At 46.8% G+C, this 27839-nt stretch overlaps 1 protein-coding gene across 1 annotated transcript in view; it reads left to right on the top strand.

The window, feature by feature from the left end:
- LOC119162950 (muscle calcium channel subunit alpha-1-like) overlaps positions 1 to 27839 on the top strand; it is a 1445695-nt gene that overhangs the window by 1243211 nt on the left and 174645 nt on the right. Inside the window, exon 42 of the mRNA XM_075882643.1 lies at positions 2053 to 2160. Within this exon, the coding sequence (XP_075738758.1) occupies positions 2053 to 2160 (108 nt within the window). The remainder of the gene's footprint in view (positions 1 to 2052; positions 2161 to 27839) is intronic.

Genomic DNA, 27839 nt, shown 5'->3' with positions numbered 1-27839 from the left:
TATTTTTTTTTGCAGTGCCAATAGATTCGTGCACTTCAAATAGACCTTAATTTCTTTGAAAACAAAAAAAGCAGGACTGATAAGAGTAGTACCAAACTTGCTTGCCCGCTTCTTCTTGTTTTGTTTTTCCCCACAAGCTCAGCCGAGACTGCTGGTCTGCTATTATATTGGTTCACCCAAATGGTTGCACATGGGTTAAAGTTGTTATGAAGGCAGGGTAAAAACAGCAGTTTTGTTCCGAAACTATGATATGGTTATAAGAGATGCGCTGGGGGAGGGTGCCAGAAATTTCCACAACCTGAAGTGTTTCACAAAAACTCCTTAAAGCTGTCCCGAGTTCTTTGACGTACACCTAAATGTATGCACGCATCTCCAGCAATTTGCCTCCACGGAAATACAGTTGCCGCGGCCAGTTATTCGATTTCGCGACTTTAGGGCGAGCAGTGGAACACAGCGGCGCGTATGAAGGCAAGGCAGGTGTCCAAAGGGCACATACATAAGCTTGCTAACTGAAGTCTGGCGGGAGCTTATGTAACCGGGAATGGCGCGATGAAATTCACTGCAGGACAATCAAAGCAAGCACAGGTCGGTGGAAGCGTTACATGCCTTTCATTTCAAACCGCCTCCGAAATTTCTAGGTAATATGGCTTCCGTACCACTGGTGCGCATATCAAAGAGTGCTCAGTAAGCGCCGCATTGAGCAATAAGCACTCGCCGTTCATTTGCGCCAGCCAGCCACATGCTACGTCTCAAAGAGGCACGCGCAAGCCACCTGCAGCCCTAATCAGGGCGGCAAGCGGGCCTTCTTCTAGCGGGCCTTCACGAAGGCGCCCATCTATGAACGCAATGATTTCGCGTCATTGGTTCATGACGGTTGCCAGGTGACGAGAAGCACCAGCTGCGTATATTATACTAGTTATCTACATTGTACTTGTTATCTTTCTTGTTTAATGTGTTCTGGGCTTGGCTGCGAATTCGATATGAAGATGAAGAATGCATATAAAAATGGCCCTTTTTGGCTACGGTGTTCGGTTGCTGACCTGAAAGACGTATGTTCCATCCTGCCGCGGATGTCGCCTTTCCATGAGCTGAAGGGCGTTGCCATAGCGCGTTAAAAACCACAATGTCATCTCTGAAAGCTTCAGGGTGATCAGACAAGCTACTTGAAATGTGTTGCACAATCTCAATCCATTACCGCGTGTGAAACTTCCTTGACTTTGTAGTTGCTAGTTGGTCAAGTTGATCTCGAAGATTACTTCAAACACAAAAGAGAAGCATGAATGATTCATACACGGTAATGCAGTTAATAGAACCTTCGGTTTAGTCTGTATTAACCCATTTGTAGACAGTCTAAACACTACCTAAAGATAGTTTTGTTAGGCCCAACGTAACAGTTGTCGAATATCGAAAATGCTACAATCTTCAACTATGACGTGTGGCTAGACTTGCGCATAAGAGCGCATCTTCCACCTCAACTGTGCCAAACAATATGCTTTGCAACACAGACAGTCGACCACACAACATTACGGACCATGCGAACGCGCGAACAAAAGCCTTATCGCGACACTTACGCTACGTCAGCGGCAATCGACAGCACCTCAGCGCCCGAGGCCTAGCCCTCCCTTATTCTGTCCTTCTGGATACGAATACTTTCCCCTTCGTACGGGAGTCACTTTCTGGCATCTGCGTGTGCGTGCTTGTGCCTAGCAAACAGTTTATGAGCATAACTGTTATCAGTTGCAATCTTTATCACTAAGTGATAACTAACGAACCGAACACCGTTCGAGGCACGCAGACCTATTGTTGGTCCGGCCACGAAAATGGAAATATGAGTGTCATACTGTAAATAAGCGATTCGCGTGAAAACTGTGAATTAACAAGGCGCTTTATTGGCCTATGCGCTGTTTCCAGCCTAGCAATGTGGTCTACGGTACAGATGGCACAACGTTAGGTGCCTGGGAAAGGCAGTTTGGTACGTGCTCGCTTGGTCCGCAAACGTACATTTGTGGTTGTCTGTATATTGTTGACCAAGCCGGTTATCCGGAACTCCAGGCGGGCCTCAGGGAACTCCACGAGATGGGGCCCGAAATCCGGCGCGCTGTATCCGGGAACCTGGACCAGGACTTCGAAGAAGGTCTAGACAACGAACCCATGCACCGAGTGAGTTCTCATCTCTGTTTATAAAATCTGCATCATGGGTGCTTCGTATGCGCATGTGAACTTTTGGTACACGCGCTTGGTCCTCAACAGCGCCTAAAGTAAATGAAATCATACCACAATCATACCGAAGAAATTAAGCTGAATGCTCTGCAAGCAAGGTAAGGACTTGTGCACCGATCTTACTCTTTTGCACAGGAAACTTGTTTGAGTGCGCACAGAGGAAGTCAGGAAAGAAGAGTTATCACATAATAATAATAATAATAATAATAATAATAATAATAATAATAATAATAATAATAATAATAATAATAATAAAAGTTTAATTAATAGCCTTCACAGAAAAAACTCACCAAGTAATTCAGGCACGACAATTACATTTGAGCTCCTTTAGTTGCATAGTAATTAGCATATAATTATGAATCAATATACAGAGTGTGATCTTGTCTGAAAGTTGGTTGCATATGTTTGAAGGAGCAGCGTGAAGGATGCCTATAGATGTATCTCAACACGTGCGCCAAAATTATCCTAGTCTTTCGCGCTGCGCCCTTATAAGAGTGAGAATGTGGCAGCGAGTTGTTATCTTTTCCCCTATCTTATTAGGTTCACAGTCTTATTTTAGTTACCAATATACAATGAAAAGACAACAAATGACGTGCCCTAAACCCTCCTTTGCTTCAATCTTTGTCATTGTTTTTTCTTACATTTTATTTACCCCCAAGTGCCGTTGTCCTTTGCAGACGAGGTAGGGGAAATAATTTCAGTGGAACTACCTGTAAATGTTTTATACATAAAATAAATGATACAGTGGAGCTAACTGCAGTCGCAATAATTACAACTGCAGAAGAAAGAGTATCTCCTATAAAGCGCGAAGGGAGGAATATGCAGCAAAAGAAAAATATTTATAGAAAGCAAATGTAGAAAATAGCGTAAATAAAATTCACCCACAATGACGGCGAGAAAAGTGGTGACTGCCGCAAGCACGTACAATAAAGAGTACCTTTGTCTATACAATTCACCAAAAAATGTGGTAGAAGCAAGCAAAAAAAAATCGGCAGATCTCACGTATCTTGGGAATCGACGTTGTGCGTAAAATGCGGAAAGAAGCTGACCGCGTTGTGACTTTTTTATTGATCAATTTGTAGAAGCGTTGCAAGCACATACATATGTTGAACAGTTGCAGGTGTTTATTTACCAAGCTGTTTCCACTAGAGCAATGATGCCAACAAGAACTTAAGTATTAGCGTGACCAGGAGTGGTAAGCAGATATGAAGCGCTGGTGCTCGCGAGAATGGTAGCCCTGGCCTTGACACTGCTACATAAATTGACTTCAGTGGATGGCACAAGAATAGACGTGAACCCGACGTGACGGCTGTATCACAGGAGAACACATGTAATGTTTAAAAAATTGGATAGCCAGCACGGCAACCGCACTTGACGCTTCACGGACATTAGTGTCTTTTTGGAAAGTTCCGAGAGCAGGCGCTGCTGTGTGATGGAGTACATGATTGCCACGCAGAAGTCTTGTGTTCAATTCCTACTTATATATAGTGGCACTTTCATGACATTTAACCCCAACAATTAATGTATTCTTGCTGGAACGCTGACTTTTATTTTTTGTACTCTTCGGGAAACGCTGCCGATGTCATCTTTTTCTTAATGCTCATGCGTTAAGTTTGCCATCTGCGTTCTCGCCGTTCCTGGGTGTGTACTAAGGGTCAATCACTTGTGGCACATACCTGCATACCAGTGGCACATGCAATGCTGCTGGTATGTGCCACTGTTTGGCGGTAAGGTTTCGACGGCGTACACACGACGGGATTGTGACATTATTCATGTTTTCACCCTCCCAAACTTATTTGGGTGCACGCGGAGGGGTTGATTCCCCAGACGTAGGAGTCTAGATAGATAGATAGATAGATAGATAGATAGATAGATAGATAGATAGATAGATAGATAGATAGATAGATAGATAGATAGATAGATAGATAGATAGATAGATAGATAGATAGATAGATAGATAGATAGATAGATAGATAGATAGATAGATAGATAGATAGATAGATAGATAGATAGATAGACGCTGAAAGTGCTTGCAGCAGGAAAAAAAATACTTTGCATTACAAGCCCCGACAAACTCTTTACAGCAAGCACTACAGCCATTCAGACACTGAAGCACTAAAGCGTGACACCATAATTTTTATGGATTGGAGTTCGTAGTAATAGCACTGAGAATGCATAAAAATGTCTGGGGATGGTGCGGCCATGTAAATGTATTGTTTCATGCTGCAATAGTTGTTTTAGGGCTCGTTAAAATTTACCGGCATTTCCTTCTTTACTGAGTGCTTGCTCAGTGTTCATTTCACTTTTGGGTTGTCAAGTGAAGAGAAAAAAAATGGCAGATCCCACGTACAGTGGGGATCGATGATATGCGAAGTACGAATGAGGAAGGTTGACAAGGCACTTTAAAATCAGCAAAACGTTACAAGGGGCACGCAAATTATGCCGTACAGGACTTGCATGTCATAAGTACCACATTTGGACGCGTCATTTATCTGCGTAATCTGTCCACGTCACGTCACACCAAATTTAGTATATGGGGAACTAGTGAAACAGCCGCGATCACGCTATGAGCGTACCATGTAGTCCTGTTTCACATGACGCGCATACCATAATTATTATGTTCAGACGTGTTATTTACCTTCGTCGTATGTTAACGTCATGCAATACCAAATTTTTTATATTCGGAGCTTGCGAAATGGCCGCCAGCGCATCGTGAGCGTGGCATGTGGTCATGTTGTCACATGACACGCATCTCATGGTTATGTTCCGACGTGTCATTTACCTTCCTCGTCTATTCACGTCATGCAATACCACATTTGGTATATGTGGAGCTAGCGAAACAGCCGTGAGCTCATTATGAGTGTGACATGTGGTCATGTTGCTACATGACACGCATCTCTTGATTATGATGTTTGCACCAGTCACATACGTTCATCTTCTTTTCACATCCTGTAATACCAAACTTGGTATATGTGGAGCAAACGAAATGGTGGCGAGTGCACGTAACATTAACGCACGTGCACGCTAACCGCAGCGACGCAATGCTAGCCATTGATTGATTGATTGAAAACTTTATTGGATTATTTGGAATGTGCTCTCCAATGTTAGCTTCAGCACCATGAAAAAAAACTCGGGTGACCTCAAACTGGTCAGCTTGTTACTGCTGGGCAGGGAGTGGCGATCGTGCGCAAGGGAGCACACCACAGGTTCAGCCTGGCTCTGTTGAGTGGGTCTTCAATTATCCAGTTGGTAGTCCCTTCCATGTCTTGCTGTAGCTTAGGCAGGGTACGTTGGACTTTTTCCATAAAAGCAGCTTGGCTTGATTCGCAAACGTGGCATTCCCAAAGGACATGGGCCGCCGTTGCTGGCTCGTGGCAGTAGTCACAGTTGAAGTCGGAGTACTTTGTCGGATGTATCTTGTGCAAGACCAATATAGTCATGATACTTCGTCTTCGCAATCTTCTGAGTGTGACCTCGTGGAGGCAGGTGGATCTTGGGGGCGGGGAACGTGCTTTGTGGCTTCCTCTAGTTTGGCCTTAATTGCCGCCGCCGTTGAACTTTCGCTCGGTAGTTGCCTTCATGGGTCTCATCTTTGGTCATCGTAGCAGCCTGCTTCAACCTCGCATCTCCGGGACGTTCCTTGCTATGATGCTAGAAGGCTTGTTGACGAACTAGCTCGTGTTCAGGTAATTTTGTGTGTCAAGGAATCCAATGAACTCGTACCCGAACTGATCGTTCTTGAAGTTGGGCGGCATAGTGTAGCCCATTTTTGCTCACAGCTACTATTCTCTACCACGTGAAAAGAGCACCGGCTGTCATGGCACAAACTGCGCAAACTCTTGCCGAGTCGTTTTACGTGGATGACTTAGTCACTGGTGCCGACACAGAAGAGGAAGCCGCTAAACTATGCCGAGAAGTGCGCACAATAATGAAATCGGCCGGCACGACATTGCGAAAATGGACAACAAATTCAGCAAATTTGATGCGCACGCTAGAAAATCAAGTGGAATCTTGATTCCACTTGAGACGCAACGAAGGCTACGTCCATTGCAGTCTCTGCGATGTCTTGGCAGATGCTTGGGATCTCTGTGGCAGTTAAGACTATTTTCGCGTCGGAAAACTGGCTTCGCAGTCGTAGTTCTACTATGCGACGCCTCTTAGCCTCTTGGTTCGATGTATTTGCGAAAGTATTGAAGGCTATTCGAGTTGCTCCCGCGCTTTTCAGCTTGAGGTGCTTGGACAGATCTTCAGTTACGAAAGTCCTTTGACTGCCACCATCGAAAACGCCTCGTATGTAGCGGCAGGTGTCATCATTCATGGCCCATGCTCTGAAAGTCTGAAGAAAAACGGAAGTGGTAGAGTTTTCCTTGACGGGTCTTCTTCCAAGTGATGCACAGACTGTCGTAGTTTTTTCGTGGTTCTTGTTAGCATAGTCTGACTTCCGCGAACACCTGTCGGGATCGCACATGGTTGTAGCGTGTCGAGCTTGGCATTTGGAGCAGGAAATCCTTTTTTTGCAGTCCCGTGCCCGATGTCCTTTGGTGGTGCAGCGGAAACACCTTTTGTCGTTGGAAAGCAGTTGCTTCTTCTGCGTCAGTGACAAGTCAGCTGTGCAGGCTTTCGATCCATGATGGCTGGACGAGCAGAATACGCAGTTGTCCTTTTTTTCTCGTACCGAGTTGCTGTGAAGCACAGATGGCGTCGGTTTCCCACGCCGAGAGTACGTCGACTGACTGGCCACGGGGAGTGTTCCATGTTCTCGTTCTTTGGCATCCTTAAAATCACTCTTTTCCAGGCTTTCCAGCTCGATACACAGGAAGTTGAGCACACGGTCCAGTCCCACGGATGTAGCTTCAGCTCTCGAGTCATATGCCAACTGGACGGCACATGATCGATGATACTGCACGACTATATCCCGTGGAAGAGCACGCAGTAGGATGTCGCAGAGCATTGACGAAAATGACGACTTGTGCACACCCAAAGTCTCTAAGCCTCGGATAACACGAGAACTTGGTCGTACAAGCTGCGTAGCGCTTTGGTGTCAGTCGATGAACGGACAGGGCTTAACATCCGTAGCTTGGCAAAATATTCTTGCTCCAGGCGCGTCTTGTCCCCAAATCGCTTCTGTAGCATTTTGATGGCGTCACTGTAGCAACTTTCTGTCGTCGGAAGGCCCGCAATTACTGATGCAGCGTCTCCTTTAAGATACAGTCGCAGGTAATGAAACTTCTCCGTGGCAGTGATGCGATTGTTACTATGAACAATTTGGTAAAATTGTTCCCAAAATTCGGGCCACTTGCATAGGTCTCCAAAAAAAGGAGCTATTGTCAGTTTAGGCAATTTAACTCCAGTTCCATCTGATGGTGCTACGACTGTCTGGGAAACTGTTTCTTGAATTCCGGTCGATGTCCTTAGCATGCGATCTTTCTTGCTCAGAATCTCAGCGAGAATGCGCGTAGCAACGTCCTCGTATTGTAAGACAGCGTTATACTCGACCTCGAACTCCTCGTCAGGTATATGCGGCTCAATCTCGTTGTTCAAGTTTTTAAGCTCTTCGTTATTAGCCTTCAGCCTCTCATATATGGAGTTGAGCTGGTCATAGGAGGCAGAGTCGTTAGCGAGGAGATCACTTGCCTCGTTTATAATCCTCGTGTTCTGTGCTCGCCACGACGTCCGCTTCGACTTCAGTCGCTCCATGCCGCTGCAGTTGACTGGTAGCCGTCCGTAGGGTCCTGGTTTTCAATCCCGGGTTTCGGCACCAATGTTTAGACGATGTCGTTCCAGACACTGCGATCAGACTCAACTCCGTCTTTTAGGTATAAGGCAAAAATACTTGTTTATTTAACTGCGTTCGGAAGCGCTCTGCTGTCACTTGAGCGTCCCCGCGTCCCTCGCTCGCGCTCTTCTTCTTCTTCGTTTCCTTGTCCCAGCCCAGAACGTGAAAAATAATCAACAATAGTGCAGGATGTGCTTGGCGTACGCTGGTAGATTTCTTCTAGTTTGGAGCGTTTCGAGCACTTGCTGCGAGTGTGTGAAGATTTGAATAGCTTTTGGCGATGATCCTGTTTGATTGTAATGGGCTAGAGCTTCCGAAATTGCGTACCTTTCAGCTGTTTCGGGCAGTAAGCCGGATGGAGTAATAAAAAATGAGGATGCTTCCCCTGTTCTCAAGTTTAAAAATGCCCCTGTGTTGGAGCCTTCTGGAGTGCGCGAGGCGTCCTTATAGATTATATCTTCTTCGTTAGGTATGCTTTTAAGGTGTTCAATATTGCCACGTTCCATTTCTCAAGTATTGTTATCGCCCTGAACACTACACGATTTTCAGCGCAAAACGCGCGTGCAGTTTTCGAGAAGCTTCCGGACTTAAGTAGATCATTTCGATGAGATCACGCCCACTCTGCGAACTGTACAGATTATTCTGGAACCTACGCCACTACCAGCGATAACGCTAGAACATTCGATGGCAAGAGTATAAATGCCGACGCACTTCGCCGCTTGTCAGTAGTTGATCGACGGCCGACGCTCCGTTCACCGCTATCAGTCCAAGACTGCTACTGTAATCGGACTTTCCGTTTACCGGGCACAGGTTCGCTCAAATATACAGTTAAATTCAAACACAAAGTCTCCTTTCTTCGGCCATGTCACGACCCCGTGACATCTGGTGGAGGTGCTGTTTCTTAAATGTACCAGACGCCTCCTCCATGCCGCGACCCCAGACCAAGCGTCAAAGAAGATACGGACGCTAACCCTGAACAGCGAACAAGCCGCAGGCAGAGGGGACTACAACCAGAGTACGGGCCCCTTCCTGAAGCAGCCAGGCAGACTCGGATCCCGCTATCAACTACTGCAACCATAACCGCCCCCTTGCAGCCTGCCCCTGCTCCGGCAACCCAAAGAGCCGCCAACTTACTGCGGTTCGCCACTGGAAGACCCTGAAAGCTGGATCGAAAGAATCGACCGCGTCGCTGCCTTCAATGACTGGACAGACGACGACAAGCCCTGGCATGTGCATTTCGCCTTAGAATATGCTGCTCGGACCTGGTTCGAGAATCAAGAGCGAAGCCTTACAACGTGGGACGTCTTTCGCGCCAGGTTCCTCACCACTTTCGCAAGTGTGGTGCGCAAGGAGAAGGCCACAGCTCTTCTTGAAACCCGCATGCAGATGTCAAACAAAAACGTGGCGCTATACACTGAAGATGTGATTGAACTTTTCCGTCACGCTGACTCCGACATGTCTGAGGAGAAGAAGGTCCGTCTGCTCATGCGAGGAGTTAAGCAGGAACTCTTTGCCGGGCTGATCAGAAACCCGCCTAAGACGGTCGCCGAATTCATTTCAGAAGCATCTACGATAGAGAAGACGCTCGAGATGCGCACGCGGCAATATAACCGTAGCATCTCGTCTACCAGCTACGCCGGCATTCAAGCGCTTGGAAACACTGACTTGCGTGAGACAATCGAATCGATCATGCAAGAAGAGCTGCGAAAATTACTTCTTTCAGCGCAGCCTTACGTGGAATCCATCGCGCACGTTGTACGCCAGGAGATCCAGCAATCGTTGGGCGTTCCTAAGCCTCAAGAGCCTCATCTGCAAGCCATGAGCTATGCTGCTGCAGCCCGGCGCCACGCCCCTCCTCCACGCGCCCGCCGAAAATCTGCCCGATCGCAAACCCGTCACCAGATGCCACTGCCGCCACCAACCCCACGGATGACCTACCGTTCGCCAGCGGCCCAGCGCAGTGCGCCAAAGAAGACTGACGTCTGGCACACCCCTGACCACCGCCCGCTCTGCTACCACTGCGGCGAGGCCGGACACACATACCGCCGTTGCCACTACCGACAAATGGGACTGCGTGGCTTCGCCGTCAATGCACCGCGTCCGGAGCCAGGAGAACGGCCACGTGACATCACCGACTACCTGACAGGAACTCAATGGACACCACGAATTCCTTCCCGTTCGCCGTCGCCCAGCGGCCGCATGTCACCGCAACCCCGGCAGTACTCTGGCCTAACGCGGGGCCTGTCTCTTAGCCCGTATCCGGGAAACTAAGGGCAGCAACTGGTGGAGGTGCGGTTGCTGTGCGACGAATTGCCAAAAATCCTCCGACGACGACACCGCCACGACGGAGCTCTCCGAACACAACGCCAACCAGGCAAAGCCCTGACGGCGAAGCCTCACTTACCGAAGGTGACCTAACGACGCAACATGAAAACAACGGAACAAGCCGACGCAGCCGTGACCCGACGCCACACCCTAACTGTAGAGCGAGACGGCGATCTAGCGACCTCGACGTTCTTGTCGACGGCTGCAGTGTGACCGCTCTCGTCGATACTGGTGCCGACAACTTCATCATCAGTGGGTCGTTCGCCGCGAAGTTAAAGAAAGTTAGGACAGCCTGGCAAGGCCCTGAAATCCGCACAGCCGGAAGTCATCGCGAAACGCCTGCAGGAATCTGCACAGCGTGAGTCACCATATACGGCCGTATTTATCCTACAGACTTCGTAGTCCTACAGCAATGCTCGAGAGATGTCATCCTTGGCATGGACTTCTTAAGCCTCCATGGTGATATCATCAACCTAAAAACAAAGTCGATAACGTTATCCACAAAAGAAGCACTACCGCCGCGCACGCCGTCAGGAAACCATGCCTTGAATGTGCTGGAAGAACAAGTCACCATTCCGCCTCGCTTAAGCGTCACTATTTCAGTCGGCGCTCCTAAATCACCTGACTTGAAAGGCGTCGTTGAAGGCAGTCAGCATGTGCTGGTCACCCGAAATGTTTGCGTCGCAAGAGGAGTTGCATAGCTGCGGGGAGGCAAAGCGACGGTTATGCTCATAAATTTCAGCAATGAGTACAAACATGTGAACAAAGGAATAACGGTCGCATACATCGAAGAAATTGTCGAAGCCGCCAGTGCTTTCGCCCTCGCCGATTCTGCGGAACCTGCTCAGAGGAACCAAGCCCGCCCATAGATTTCGAAGTCAATTCCAGATTTTCGCACCATAATTAAGAACACCTCAAGGCCCTGCTTCTGCAGTACGAAGATTGCTTTTCGTCGTCATCGAAAATTCGGCAGACCCCAATCACGAAAAATCGCATCATAACCGAAGAAAATGCCAGACCAGTCCGCCAGAGCCCGTACAGGGTTTCGACGCGAGAACGTGAGGCCATGAAGAGACAAGTTGACGAAATGCTGCGGGCAGACATTATCCGGACGTCCAAGAGTCCATGGGCATCCGCCGTGGTGTTATTGAAGAAAAAGGATGGGACCCTACGTTTCTGCGTCGATTATCGCCACCTGAAAAAAATCACAAAAAAGGACGTGTATCCTCTCCCACGAATAGACGACGCACTTGATCGGCTCCTTAACGCTAAGTACTTTTCGTCAATGAGCCTCAAGACTGGCTATTGGCAAAGTGAAGTCGACGAAAGAGACCGAGAGAAGACTGCGTTTATAACAACGCACGGCCTCTTCGAGTTTAAGGTGATGCCATTCGGTCTTTGCTCAGCGCCGGCAACTTTTCAACGCGTTAAGAATACAGTACTGGTAAGATTGAAGTAGCAGACTTGCCTTGTGTACTAGGACGACGTCGTCGTGTTGCCCACGTTTTTCGACGAGCAGCTTCGGCGCCTTGAAGCTGTACTTCAATCCATCAAGACGTCCGGACCCACACTGAAGCCAGAAAAGTGCAGATTTGCATACGAGAAGCTCTTCTTTTTGGAGCACGTTATTAGCAAGTCTGGAGTTCGTCCTAATCCACGGAAAACAGCCGCCATCACCGACTTCTCGCCGCCCACTGACAAGAAGGCGGTGAGCCGATTTCTGGGCCTGTGCGCCTATTATGGGCGGTTCATGAAAAACTTCGCCCGCATCGCCGATCCTCTCACTAACTTTACCAAGGCCAACGTGGAGTTCAAGTGGGAAACGCCGCAGGATCACGCTTTCCAGGAGCTTAAACATCGCCTACAGACGCCTCCGTTACTTGCCCATTTCGACTAATTCGCCGAGACAGAAATACACACCGATGCTAGCAATTCAATTCAATTTTATTTCATCCCAAGGATGAGGGCAGGCTCGGGAGAAAAGTGACGTTTTGTCACTTGAGGAGAACCCGAGCCTCCCTAATACATGGCAAGCAACGTGGACATGGGTGAAGAAACATAGGCCATGAACATATAGGCAACGAACATAAGCCATGAGATGTTTAGCGCACATATACATATATAGAGAGTTCCATGAATGCCTGGACCAACATTTTCTGAATTTTCACGATAAAAGCACTTCCCTAATGTCACGTGCACTGCATTTCTCAAGGATTATTTTCGCCTCCAGTAATTTATTTAATAACAAAGGAACACTAAAACATAACATTTGTCGCCCAAAATTTGTTCTACAGAATGGAAGGTTCCAATGTTGTTGGTGACGAGTAGGGTACGGATTAGCATGCGTTTCCAGTTCAAAAATATCTAGGAAGGCACGATTGTTATGAAAAAGAGATTGCTTATATCTTATTGCTAGGGAATACTCGTAAAGTTTGTGAATTGGGACAATATTATAGCGCTGTAACAGTTCATCTGTGTGTGCATAGTAGTCAACATTTGCTATAAAGCTGATCGCTTTCTTTTGTAGTCTGTATATTTTATTTATGTTGGTTGCTGTCGTACTTGCCCATACCAAAAGACAATAATTTACATGCGACAAAAACAAGCTGTTATAAAGTATTAGTTTAACAGAAACTGGAAGAAAATAACGCATTCGTGCAAGTATGCCCACACATTTTGATAGGTTGGTAATTATATTATTAATCTGAGGATCCCACGACATTGTGCAATTAAAAAGTACTCCTAATGTTTTAACGGTTTCTACGATTTCAACAGCCGCGCTACCTATACGTAATCTATTGTCTAAGGAAATCAGTCTCCGCGAATGAAAAACTACAGCTTTTGTCTTTGTTGCATTAATGAGTAATGAATTTCGTTCACTCCATGTGTTTAAGCTTTCTAGCGTAGTGTTTATAGGTGTGGTCATGGCAGTCATGTCATTACCTGTAAAAAAATGCTGGTGTCATCCGCGTATATTATGTATTTAGCTTTGTCACTGACCTTGACAATGTCATTTATGTATAAGTTAAAAAGCAGCGGTCCTAGAATGCTACCTTGCGGAAACCCTGTGGTTATTGCCTGGAGAGAAGAAAATGAATCCTTAATTTTTACACATTGTGAGCGGTACTTGAAGTAAGATTTCAAGAGGGAAAGTGGAATACCGCGAACACCATATACTTCTAATTTTTCAAATAAAGTATGATGACAGAGACGGTCGAAAGCCTTAGAAAAATCTATGAAAACACCAATGCAAAGTTCTTTACTCTCAAACGATTTAAGGATTATTTCTTTCTGAGCTAGTAAAGCAGTCTCCGTCGACCTGTCCTTCATAAAACCATGTTGAGATTGGGATATTATTTTAAACTTCATACAAAAATTCATGTCTTTTAAAAATAATTTTCTCCAAGCCTTTCGAGAATATGGGTAATATAGAAATTGGCCGATAGTTCGTAAGATCATTCTTGTCTCCTTTCTTATATAACACGCTGACAACGGACGTTTGCATTTGTTTTGGGAAACAGCCTGTTGATAGGGACAAGTTATAAATGTGAGAGAGCACGGGAGCTATGATATTGATTGCATGTTTGATCGGGGAAATCTGAATTCCATCTATGTCACGAGCGCTGCTCTGTTTTAGCGTGGAAAAAATTGAAACTATTTCTTGTTCATCGGTTGGTCGAAGAAAGATGTTCTTTGTCTGTCTTGTCATTGCATCAGTTATAGCTGTCTGCGCTGTTTGCGTCGGCTGTGCAACGTTTGTGAGAAAATGATTAAATCTTTCTGCGAGTTCTAAATCTGTAACCGCTCGACCATCTATATTTATTTCAGTAACCCCAGGAAAGATCGGTGTCCTGTGAAGCAAAGCGTTAAGTTTCCTCCACAGTTCTGCACTCCCTTTGCAGTTGTCTGCATGAAATTGTTGATTTAAGTAATTTCTTTTTTCTTTCTTGATAAAGGCGTTCACCTTATTGCGGTATTCTTTAAATGTGGTTAAGTCTGACGCATCCTTAGTTTTTAAAAACCTTCTGAATAACTTTGATTTCTTTTCGATCATTCTTAAACACTCACGATTGATCCATGGTTTGCGACTTCTACGGCATTTCTGTATAACTTTTTCTTTAAAGTGTCTAAAATAAACTTTTTTAAATATAATCAAGAATGTTTCATAGGCTAAATCTGCAGTTTCTGAGTGGTATACCGCACTCCAGTCTGTTTGGGAAAGGCTTGTGCTGAATGCTGTTAAAGTGTGAGGTGTGATATTTTGAACTGTTGTAGTGGGCAGTGTTTGGGACTTCTTGATTGCACTCTCCATAACAAAGTAGAGTGCAAAGTGGTCGCTGCTGTCACAACATATTACACCATTCTCTACGTTATCTTTGTTTACGTTAGTGATAAATAGATCAATTACCGTGTCTGAGGTAGGTGTGATACGTGTGGGAGTTTCCGTTACTATATCGTAGCCACTCGACTCGACCGTAGACACAAATGTAATGGCGGCAGCAGACGACTCCAGTATGTTAATATTAAGGTCACCGCCAAGAATAAGTTTTAAATTGTTGTCATTTACATAATTTATTAGTTCTTCAAGGCTACTAATAAATCTATTCACAGATGAATCGGGTGGTCTGTACATGACAGCATATACGTAATTACGTGTAATCAAAGTTAAGCACTCAATGTCAGCACTGACATAAGAAAATCGTGGTATTATTTGAGCGTCTATACAGTTTTTCACTAGAACCATGAGGCCACCGCCTTTTTTCTTTGTTCGGTTAAGAAAGAAGGTATTATAACCATCTCGCTTGTAAATCTCGTCGTCTGAAGTATACCAAGTTTCCGTAATCATTATTACGTCGAAAGAAAAAGAAAACGTATCTAGAAAAATAGATAGCTCGTCTTCCTTGTTCCGTGCTGAACGAATGTTTAGATGAAGGCAGCACAGACTATCGCTACACCGATTTCCTACAAGATTATTGACGTCACAAGGTGATACCGCCATGGCGAAACAGAAGCTGCACCGCTATTCCAGATAGCGTTTTTAGGCAATCTTTTCAATGTCGCTTGCGTCGCGAATGTGCAATACATGTGAGCCTTCATCTTTTCGCGCGAGAATACGCCCATCATTCGTCCACACGAACCTCCAGTTTGCTGCTTTCTTTTTAGCTATTGCCGCTCCAAGAAGCTGTTTTAGGGCTGGGCATAAGTGTTCATTGATGAACACAGGTGTGTTTGAGGCGTGACCGAGGTCCTGTGTTGAGATGCGCGTCTTCTTTGCTTTCTCTAGCACCAAATCACGTTTTGAACGGCTGCGGAATTGGACTATTATGTTCGGTATTGAACTGGCATTCTTTGCAGGTACACAGTGCCATTTTTCAACATCATCTTTGGTTACAGGCACATTCAGCAGTCCGCCGATCCTGTGAAGGGTATTTCCAAGATCTTCCTCAGCAAGTTTGGGTATTCCCTTAATCTCAAGGTTGCATTTCCGGGAGTATTGCTCAGATGCAGTTATCCTCTGCTCTTGTTGAGAAATTTGTTTCTTGAAAGCTTTGCACTCGGTTCTCAACTGCTCATTAGCGCTTCTGAGTGACTTGTTATCCCCCACTAGATCCACATTCTCTTTCTTCATTTTCTCAACTTCGTCGTTCAAAAAACTGACACTGTTTTTCAGGTCTCTAATTTCCTTTCTTAGCTCTCTTTCAATTGACGACTTGAATTCAATCATCTTCTTTCTTATTTCTTCTCGCAACTTAGTCAAATCACTCATGACTACAGCAATACTTCACTACTTCACACAAGAAATGTATCACCACCTTGGCAGCAGAAAGGCAGCAAAAAAAGAATAATCGTTGTTTAGTATGTAAAAAAATTAATGCAAACCTGAAATAATCGAACACAGGCGTATGAGGAACAAGCTTTCGCTGCCCCCGCTGCTGCCAAGTGAAGTTCAGGCCTCCGCTGTCACTGGTTTTAAAGACGGTTCCCCTGGTGTTGCTCCACGGCGGTAGCTTTTTGCTTCGTCAGGGCTTGCCTCCCGAAACGTGTGACGCAGTCAGCGATGCGTGGCAGCACAGTATGTGACGTTGTGCCGACGATGATCAGCCGCTGAGCCGTCAACTGAAATAATCGAACACAGGCGTATGAGGAACAAGCTTTCGCTGCCCCCGCTGCTGCCAAGTGAAGTTCAGGCCTCCGCTGTCACTGGTTTTAAAGACGGTTCCCCTGGTGTTGCTCCACGGCGGTAGCTTTTTGCTTCGTCAGGGCTTGCCTCCCGAAACGTGTGACGCAGTCAGCGATGCGTGGCAGCACAGTATGTGACGTTGTGCCGACGATGATCAGCCGCTGAGCCGTCAACTGAAATAATCGAACACAGGCGTATGAGGAACAAGCTTTCGCTGCCCCCGCTGCTGCCAAGTGAACGTCTTGGCGGAGTTCTTGTGCAGAGGGCTCACGGACTTGAAAGGGTTATTAGTTACGCCAGCCGATCGCTAGCCAAAGCAGAAGCCAATTATTCTACAACAGAAAAGGAGTGCCTTGCCATCATCTCGGCTACGTCGAAATTTCGCCCTAATCTCTAAGGCAGGCCCTTCAAAGTTGTGAGCGCCCACCACGCTTTGTGTTGGCTAGCCACCTTGAAGGACCCTTCTGGTCGCCTCGCATGATGGAGCCTGAGACATCAAGCATATGACATTACTGTCATTTACAAGTCCACCAATGAACACTTTGACGCCGACTGTCTCTCTCGTGTGCCTGTCGACCAACCACCACCCGACGACCCGGATGACGACTACTTCTTGGGAACGATAACTACCGATGACTTCGCTGAACGACAGCGGGTCGACCAGGAACTTAAGGCTTTAAAAGAATACCTCGTAGGCAGGACCGCCGAAGTCCCGAAGGTATTCAAGCGCGCACTTGCCTCGTTTTTCCTGCGAAACGGTCTTCTCCAGAAGAAAAAACTTTTCACCGCTCCGAGCCAAGTACCTCTCTGTGGTGCCTTCAACTCTGCGACCAGAACTCCTGCAGACCCTGCACGACGATCCAACGACAGGGCACCTCGGTGTTTCTCGCACGCTCGCGAGGATCCAAGAAAGGTACTACTGGCCACGTCTTACCACCGACGTCACTCATTATGTGAGGACATGCCGGGACTGTCAGCGACGCAAGACACCACCAACAAGGCCAGCGAGACTACTGCAGCCAATTGAACCACCTCGCCGACCTTTTCAGCAGATTGGTATGGACCTACTGGGGCCGTTTCCGACGTCATCTTTCAGAAACAAGTGGATCGTGGTACCTACCGACTACCTCACCCGCTACGCCGAGACAAAAGCCCTTCCCAAAGTCAGTGCATCTGAGGTAGCTAAGTTCTTCGTCAAAAATATCGTCCTACGTTACGGCGCCCCGGAGGTCCTTATCACCGACAGAGGAACTGCATTTACTGCCAACTTAACTCGAGCAATCTTGGCATACAGCCAGACAAACCCCCGCCGGACGACAGCGTACCAACCACAGACCAACGGCCCCACCGATCGGCTCAACAAGACGATCGCCTACATGCTGTCAATGTACGTCGGTGTCGAACACAAGACTTGGGACGCCATTCTTCCGTATATGACCTTCGCATACAACACGGCGGTGCAGGAGACGACGCAGATATCTCCATACGAATTGGTCTAGGGAAGGAGCCCGGCAACGACGCTCGATGCCATTTTACCCAACGTCACCGACGAAGAAAACCTCGATGTGAGTGAGTACCTTCAACGCGCCGAAGAAGCCCGGCAACTCGTGCGTCTCCGTATCAATAACCAACAGACGACCGACAGCCACCGTTACAATCTTCAACGACGCTTCGTGGAATACCAGCCCGGTGAACTTGTTTGGGTATGGACGCCGATACGACGACGTAGACTAAGTGAAAAGCTTCTGCGACGGTACTTCGGACCATACAGGGTGGTTCGACGTCTCGGCGCACTTGATTACGAGGTTGTCTCCGACGGCATCACGAATTCTCAACAACGCCGATCGCGACCTGAAGTCATCCATGTCGCGCGCCTCAAGCCGTTTCATGCGCGTTAAGAAATTGAACAGTGTTTTTTGTATCATTATAGTATCGTAATTTATTCATTGTACTTTCTTGCATTATTGTTGTACCTTCATTTTTAGTTAAAGCATCAGGACGATGCCTTTTTCAGAGGGGGGCAATGTCACGTTCCATTTTTCAAGTTTTGTTATCGCTCCAAAACACTACACAATTCTCAGCGCAAAACGCTCGTGCAGTTTTTGGAGAAGATTCCGGACTTTAGTAGATCATTTCGATAAGATCACGCCCACTCTGCGAACTGTACAGATTATTTTGGAACCTACGCCACCGCCAGCGATAACGATAGAACATTCGAAGGCAAGAGTATAAATGACGATGCACTTCGCCGCTTTTCAGTAGTTTCAGATCAACGGCCGACGCTCCGTTCACCGCTATTAGTCCAAGACAGCTACTGTAATCGGACTTTTCGTTTACCGGGCGCAGGTTCACCCAAATAAACAGTTAAGTTCCAACACAGTCTCCTGTTTTCGGCCACGTCACGACCCCATGACAATATGCCACAGAGGGTAGTATGCCCTTCGCTGATTGTCCGAGGCTTGGCTTATATGTTTAGGAAACGGCCGATTGTCTGTCACGGTAATATCTTCCCATCGCGGAATGGTGGGTAGAATTTGAGGTAGGTCTTGGTTGCTTAGACCTAGCTCGTTTCTGATGGCTATTCCAGAGTGTTTTAGCTTGAGGCGCTCATTTTGAGCTTGCAGTGCAGGCCCCACCTAGTCACGTAATGGAAGAAGTAGACCTTTTCCGTACAGGTCTTCGATTTTGGTGTATTTCGGTAGCCCTGTGGCGAGCCCCGAGACACAGGGCTACCGAGCCCCGGGAACTGGTCTGAAAGAAGGGACCAAAGCGTTATATTAGGCCGTGTTGACCCGATGTTTGAGGGATTTTGCCCCAGCCGACGTTGTCCTGCTGGCCGGCTCTGTACAAACTATAACCTGTTATAGTAAACGTTCCTTCTTGTTGCTGTTTTCAAAACTTATTGCCTCCCTATTTCGCCTCTGGACGAAGGCTTCAGCGAAGTCCGTTCGACTGCTCGCCACTTTCAGCTACCACTTTTATCGCAACAAACAGGAAATCCTAGCAGTGGTGGCAGCGGTGGGATGCCATCGAACCCACAATCCTAACAGTGCTTGGCAGCTTCGGGATACAATCTCTACGTTTGGCAAGTCCGATCGGATCTGTAAGCACGAAGACGGCTGCCTTGATAGCGTTTGGCTACGCTGAGATATGCTATCCTACGTTTGGCACGCCAGATAGCACCCCTGGAAGCTCGAGCACGACCGACCCGATATTAGCGTTTGGATACGCGGGAATACGCTACCCTGTTTTCATCGTTCGGCAATCTGGGACAAGCTACCCCGGATCTCAACATTGGCAAGTTGGATAAATTCCTGAAGGCCAGAGAACTTCCACGACACTGTTCGATGGCAGCCAAAGTTGGACTATCGTCGGCTACTCTGGTTGGGTGAGTGCCCAACGTTTACTGTTCATTTTGTTCGCTAGACCTATCTAGCACAGGCAGATGTTAGAAGAGTTTTTTGTGACTTTTGTTGGCTACAGTTCAATATTCACCTACTTCAAACCACGAGATTAGTTTTAGAGTTAGGAGAATACCACTAGCAAAGCATCACAGGGACGACATCACGATGAAGCAGTACCTTGTGCAGGACCTTCTTAAAATTTGTGGAGCCATGGGAATTTCCGCAGGATCCGCCAAAAAAAGAAGCGATTCTCGAAGTGATGCGGGCAGAGAATGTGATGGCCGAGGAAGCTCACGAGTTTTGAGAGCTCATTTGTGAGGAAAAGCAGAAGGCTTAAGAGTGAGAGGCTAGAAGTCACGAACAGTGACAGGCCGAGGAGAGTCGTAAAAGGAGAGAACATTCTCTCAAAATGAGAGAGCTTGATGGTAAAACTCAAGCGCTTAAGTGGCAGCAAGTAAAACACCAGCTCCACAACTGTGAGATAGACGAGAAAATCGCGCGTTTCCTTGATGATTTTGAAGTTGTCTGCTGTAGAGTTGGTGTTAGCCGCGACCTTTGGATAGAGAAGCTCGCCACGTTGCCGCCGCGAAGAAACCCACAATGTTTGAATTGCTTACCCTCCGAGGAAGCAGGCGGGTTTAGTCATGCAAGGTATGCCTTGATAAGATAATTTTTATTCTTTCAAGTTCTGCTGACTGGGAAAGTCAGAGTGACAGAGACAGCGATGAAGCGCTTGGTAAGGTGCTAGAGGTAGACACCCGACGAATAGAGCGAAAGGATGGGGGCGTCGTAAAGTGCTGGAGGACGACACGTGCTGTAAAGCGATGGAGGCCCGTCGCATAGCGCTTCAGGATGAGGTTCATCGAAAAGCGTTAGAGTAAAATGAGAAACTAAAAGCGCAAGGCCTTGAAGCACGTCATAGTGAGCATGAGGTCGACTACGAAGGCCTGGGAACAAGGGCTATCTTAGGAAGGGAGCGTCCCTTACAAACTGAGGAGAAATCTTCGGGCGAGATGGTTAGCTTTAAAGGCATCGGGACTGCCGTTCTACCACAGACAGAGACAGCTAGCAGTGAGCCCGAAGAAAAGCTAGGTAACCAATCTGGAGCTTTGTCTCCAGAAAGTAAAGGCAGCGTACTTGAGAGTAATAATGCCAGTGCTATGAACCCGGCGATCAGTTTCGTTCGGAAGAGTGGCCGTCGAACTTAGCAGGCGAGGCCTAATAACGCCAAGGGCGCGAAAGTGGCAAAAAGCAATGGCTTTCGAGATGCCGTAATCAAGGTCAGGGCTGAGGTCGGAACAAAGCTCATAAGAGAATGTTGAAGTTCAGGCCACTGCTGAGATTTAGATCGAACGCGTGGAAAAGAACTTCAAGGAAATTCCAATGCCGAAATATTCGCTTAGTCTCATCTCCTTCAGAGTAGGTACCTAACAATGGGCAGAAATATAGGTTGGTTCAGCCGCATGAAGTTTCGTTAGAGCTTGTCGAAGGAAGCACACTTGTGAGCAAAGATGTCGAAGCTTCCAGCATTCCTTGTCATTCCAAGAGAAAAGGACGTTGGCGTAAACGTAACGCGGTAATGACGACTGGCGCCAAGCGCGTTAAAGCCGCTGTTAAGTGCCTTGACGTCATCAGTCGAGACGCCAAGTGTAGGGCTAGGCGTAGGATCGCGAAAGAGTCCTCAGGGAAATGTTTGAAGTTCAGACCATTAGTGAGATCGAGATTAGGCGGGAAGCGCGTCAAGAAAAACTGAATTTCAGGGAAATTCGGACGCCGAGATAATCGCCTGGTCTTATTTTTTTTTCACTGCCGCATAGATGCAACCACAAAGGGAAGCATAGCTACTCCTGAGCCGTAACACAGGCTGTTGTTCCTCACCGTGGCGATGTGGTCACGAGTCGAACGGGTGGGGTAAAGGATGCAAGGCAGATGCCCGCTTGTTCGAGTTAAGCGGCTGTACGTCAGAAGTTTCTGCTAGTGATTTCGGCGAACAAGTTGATTCGTCGTCCCTTTGTCCTGACCGCAACCCTCGAAAGCTATGGAGTTCGTGACTCCCCAGAGTTTGTCTGAGATGGGTTTATCTTACCATCACAAAAATAGATCTCGTTATCAGCTTTGAGGATTATGTTTCTAGTTTTGTTGTCTGCCGGTGAGCGAGGAATGAGTCTCAAGTTTTATAAGTTTTAATTTCCTTGTCATCAGAGAAGCAGACATTGATATGTTAGTTCAATTAACTTTGTTCTCCTAATATTTCGAAAACTAACAGTTAGCGTATTTAATTTTAATAGAGAAGGCTGAGTAAAAGACCCTGTTTAAAATACCTTTTGTGCTTGGCATTACGTGTTAGTATGTTCCGCAGTATTGGTCAACCTTTAGCTGTGTTTTGGATAACGCACGCAAGTTTGATTTTCCATCGTATTTTCTTGTTTTTTTTTCAAGCGTGCTTGCTCTTGTCATGATGACCGTTGGCGGTACGCATGGAATGGGAGCTTGTCGCAGGACTAACTTTGTTATGTTTAACAGTCTGACGCTTGCAAGGGATGTCAATGTGCGGGATCCAGAAGTGCTCGGTATTTTAAATGGTAGATTCGTGGCCAAATTGAGTTAACTTCAGGCACTTCAATCGTCCCCAATCTGACTGGGTCGCAATCGAAAATTGCTCACAAAAATTATTTTGTTGGATTTAGCAGTGTCATGCACTGTAAAGGAGTGTCGGCATTGTGTATTCCTCCTGAGATACGGTGCTTGTGATGCTATTTTTTAGCTCAGCTTTATCATAAGGAAATATTTTTGTTTCTGCTCGTCTGCCGATTTGATCAGCATTTGGAAGGCGCTTGCTTTGGTCAGAGTGTTTTGGCTTGGTACTCGGCTCCATCGTTCCAGTGATCCCCTGCAGGCCTCTGAAAGTGACCACAGGCGGAGAGAGCAGAACAGCTACAACTCTCATCGGTCAAGTGGCATCCCTCTTTCCGAGCCGTGCTAGACGGCTCAATACTCTGGATGCATTGTCTGGCGGCGGGGGTGCTGTTATGCCACAGACAAGGTCCTCGTTCGGGATCGCTTTTTCTCACGAGATCGAGCGCTGTTGCGGCGAACTGTCTCCCCCCTCCCAGCGCCACCTTCTATGTCGCTTTTCGTGCCGGTTTCCACCGGCACGAAAAGCGACATGAGTATAGACGACAGACTCTGCCCAGACGGTGCAGCAAAAAACGCCGCCACCAGTACCCCCATTGACACGCCCGCCATAAATTAATAGTGCGAAGCGAGCCGTCGGCAAGTGAAAGTGCGTATATGCCCTCCTCTTTTGTTAGTCTTGAGGCGAGTCTTCTGAAAATAAGGGCCTGGCAAGCTTCTTCCTTAAATTAAACCTCGCTTCAGAAAAGTAGGTAGCTCACAAAAAAGAACTGTGGGTACTGTGCGAAAGATGTCTCAATAAATTTAGCGTACTGCAACTGGCACTTTGAGTGCAATCGAGCATCACATGAGATCAAGTTCGAGGCAAGCACTCCGACGTTCGTTCTGTAACGATAAATACTTTACATTGGGCACACACATGATGCGAAAACTATGAAATGCATACACTAGCAATCTAGTTTACTATCAATGAAACGAAGCTCGCTTTATTCGGCACGAATAGCCCTGATGACTTTCGCCTTTGCAGTTGCACTCTCTATAAATGTCTTGCTTTCTGTGCGTTGAACTGTTTTAATCCGCTTGTATATACTGCAAACGGGGATAAATGCGTTTCCACTTTGTCCGTCTTCAACAAAAGGCAAAACCGAGGCCTACAACATAGTTCTAGCAAGCACGGAGACCAACGTCAGAAAAGAAGAAAAAATCTTGTTCTGGTCACAATCAATTTGCGATTTACTTCTATGACGTAATTACGTTTTCGAATTTTCTTGTTAAAGCTGATACTTAGAGCCGTCAAAGTCCTCAAGCGCGATGCTGCTCAACTTCAGAATATTGATGGTCGAAGCGTGGGCTATGTTGATCGCGCGCGCGTCACCATTCTACTGCTTCAGGGCATGCACCACGGTCACAGACTCTGTTCAGACGCATAATTAAAGTTACCATGGTTCTCCTTCATGTCAAAACCACTGAAAACCATAGCAGGAGACCTACATGATGACACTGTCTCACGCCATTGATTTTGAACAACGCGAGCGATTCGCTTACCCAACACAACAGCTCGTATCCAGTGCTCTCGCCGTTCTGCTTCGCCAAAGCTGCAGAAAGCAGTCAAACTGAAGTCCTTTACGTCTGTAGCAATTCACAACGCAACAGTAGCATCGACTGGGGTCTTTTTTGTAGAGCATGGAGCAGTCGCATCTGCTCTTGTTTTCACCGTCCTTCTGGCGAGTGAATCAGCAAGCATTTTACGGTGGTTAGATGTTGCGACCAACTAGCAGAGAGAAATTAGTAGCTCTTTTTCTAAAGATTCATTGCAGAAAGTCACCTAATATATAGCTCAATTGTGCTTTCGTATGGTGTAGTTGCACCTGGTTGCGCAGTAAACTGTGCAGGGAAGTCGGGCTTAGAACTACTCAAAAGTACGTCGAGAGGTGGCGCTGAGTGTTTACAAAACTCTAGGGTTCCTCAACGCGCGTACCTCCCTCCGCCACTTTGGAGGGTGGAGACAACCGCGTCGTCTGCTACGGAGTCAACCATTGCGATGCCCTCTCTGGAAGCGGCCTATGGCCACGACGGCCAGCCAACGAGTGTTGCGCGGCTGCATACGTAGTTTGTTGCGTTAAAACTTTTGGTACTCAAACATGCGAGAAATGCAAAGCTTTTTCATCGGAAGTGTGAAGGTTTTAGATATCTGGTCTCTAGTCTTCATCTTTAAAGTGGCAATAGCAGCTGGAAGTGCTCGCTTCAGTAAAACACTCCAGGCCTGCACGGTAGATGCAGCACAGTCACAGAGAAAGCTACAAGGGCCGCCTTTCAGAGCATTTTCGAAATACTCATTGGGTAACTACTGCAAGCACAGTTGCTTGGTACCCCCTAGGGCAATAAAAATAAACTTTTAGGTAGCAGGCCGGCATTCGCTATGCTATTATTTGTAATTCTTCTGAGAAACTTAGTTTCCGCTAAACACTTGCTAGGAATGTTGTGCCAATTGTCCATGCAGTGGCTGACGACGATGAGAAAATATGACTGAAGTGGGCGTGCGCCACAGCTAATAAAGGAACAAGAACTACCTTTTGTGATGGTTCGGAGCATTCGACGGCCCACTCATTACGCTATTCGCATGGCGCGACGACTGGTTTCTCTTTCCCTGTTGTAAAACGCTTTTAAATTTTATTAGCGTGATTGTTTTCCCGACACAAGCCTGCCTAAGGCAAGTTTGGCAAGTCACAAGCACTGGTGTAGCTCAGTAGTAGAATACTGGGCTGGCACTCTGCAGACCCGCGTTGGAGCCCCACTGTACCGTAGATGCTAAGTCATTGCTGCCTAGGGCCACCTGGACACCAAGTTACTAGCACCGGCGTAACTCAGCGGTAGTCTCTACTGGGCTGGCACCAAGTGGACCCGGGTTCAAGCCCCACTGTGTCATTGGTGCAAGGTTTTTTTTTCTCGCGATGTGGTTACGGACACCAGCGGCGGTGGCGGTGGACAACGACGACTTCGCGTGATCCGAACAAATGATCTCTTAACAGCTTTTTCTGCAAATATCATGAACGTAGCATGTAGTCATGTTGTTACATGACAAGCATCTTATGATTATCATGCACGTTAAAAATCCCAGGTGGTCAAAATTTCTGGAGCCCTCCACTACGCCGTCTCTCGTAATTATATGGTGGTTTTGGGACGTTAAACCCCACAAATCAAATCAATCAAATCTTATGATTATCATGTTTGCACCAGTCACATACCTTTGTCATCCATTCACGTCCAAAATTACCAATTTTAGTGTACGTGTAGCTAGCGAAACGACCGCAAGCGCATCATGAGTGTGGCATGTAGTCAAGTTGTTATATGACACGCATCTCATGATTATCATGTTTGCACCCTGGGTCGCATACCCTCGTAATGCATTCACGTCACGTAATACTAAATTCGGTATATGTGAAGCTAGCGAGACGGCCGCGAGCGCATCATGACAGTAGCCTGTAGTCATGACTCATCATGACACGCATCTTATGACTATCATGTTTTTCTTGCATGGTTCATATACATTCGTCATGCATTCTTGCATCGTAACAACAAATTTGGTATTTGTGAGGCTAGCGAAACGACTGCAAGCGTTCCATGTGCGTGGCGTATAGTCATGAGACATGAATTGTACGTGGATGTTAGGAAGGGTTGAAAGGAGACGAAGAGGAAGAAGGTGCTAGAAATAAAGAAGATGGCTGACACCGCAGTCTAGTGCATCTGTGTATTATTACAAATTGGCGCAGCCACGTATACATTGTGTGCAGACATTCAAGATGCGGGTGGACTTCAACATTGGAGCTAATAAACGCGGTGCCATCCGGATTTCACTGCAATGCGCCAAGATGAAGAGCTAGCTCTTCTGGAAGCAGTGAGCACTGACGCGTTTGTTTCCTATATAAGCACTAAAATGAAGCTCACTCTAAACCATTTACTTGCTAAAAGAATGTTAATGATCGGCATAAAACTTCAAGACTATGAGAATTTCGTGATGACTCCAGTAAGAAATGGCGCGAAGCCTGCTACGGCTGCTTCGCCCAACAGTTCCGTCGAGCTGTTCAACAAGTTTCTTGAACTGCACCAAGAACAAAATAGGCAACAAAATGATTTATTGCGCTTGCTAGTAAACGCGACGGAACGATTAAGCAGACCAAGTCACGAACACGTGAAGCCAGGCACGTTTGACGAAGAGTCTAGTAATCACAAGTCCTGGCTCGCGTTTTACGAGTATGCATGCCATGAAAACTACTGGCACAGCGACGAAGATAAAGTGAAAGACATGCGACTATTTTTATCGAGCATAGCCCCGCCGCGGTGTTCTAGTGGCTAAGGTACTCAGCTGCTGACCCGCCGGTCGCGGGTTCAAATCCCGGTTGCGGCGGCTGCATTTCCGATGGAGGCGGAAATGTTGTAGGCCCGTGTGGTCAGATTTGGGTGCACGTTAAAGAACCCCAGGTGGTCTAAATTCCCGGAGCCCTCCACAACGGTGTCTCTCATTATCATATGGTGGTTTTGGGACGTTAAACCCCACATATCCATCAATCAACGTATCGAGCATAGCCAAGAGTTGGAACAAATGCCATGTCAACGCTCACAGCAACAAACTATGGATAGAGTGGAAAGCAAGCTTTCTGAGCTCCTTCAGTGAAAACAAGGTGTTGGTACTGGAAAAAGCAATCACGTTAAAATTCAGGTCTGGATCTGCACTCAGCTATTTTTACGAGAAAATTCACTTGATACAGCTGGCGGACTCATCTTTTCCTGAGACGTCCATGGTTCCACTTAACATCCATGGTTTAAGTTCAGACTTCCAGAAGTAAATACGAATGCGAGGACCGAAGACGGTCAAAGAACCTTGGCAGGGAATGCGAAACCTCTACCTCCAGGACCTAGGAACCCAGCGTGAACCTGTGACACCTGCTGCAAAGAATACAGGAGCCACACGAGCTGAGCAACGACGCACGCTTGCAAACTGGAGACCTACTGCAACACCCGTGTCCTTTTTGACCGACCAGGAAGGCTCATGGCGAAGAGCTCTATGACGTAACAAAAAAACTAAATAGAGAGGGTCTCGGCTTCCAGTCGACGACATCAAGAGAAGCTGTTTATTTGTCTCATACAACTGTATTGTACATATCTGTTTTTGTTGATGGAAAGGAACGGAGTGAGTTTACAGCGCAGCAAGCGTCATTGTTATCAACGCAAATATTGTTGAGAGGTAGGAAGTAAAACAGGGAAGACCAGTAGAAGTACACGGATACGATGGTAGACGAGG

Source organism: Rhipicephalus microplus, unplaced genomic scaffold (assembly GCF_043290135.1).
Source record: "Rhipicephalus microplus isolate Deutch F79 unplaced genomic scaffold, USDA_Rmic scaffold_13, whole genome shotgun sequence".
In the NCBI taxonomy this organism is placed as follows: Eukaryota; Metazoa; Arthropoda; class Arachnida; order Ixodida; family Ixodidae; genus Rhipicephalus; species Rhipicephalus microplus.
The sequence above is the reverse complement of the archived record's forward strand: the minus strand, read 5'-3'. Positions and strand labels throughout refer to the sequence as shown.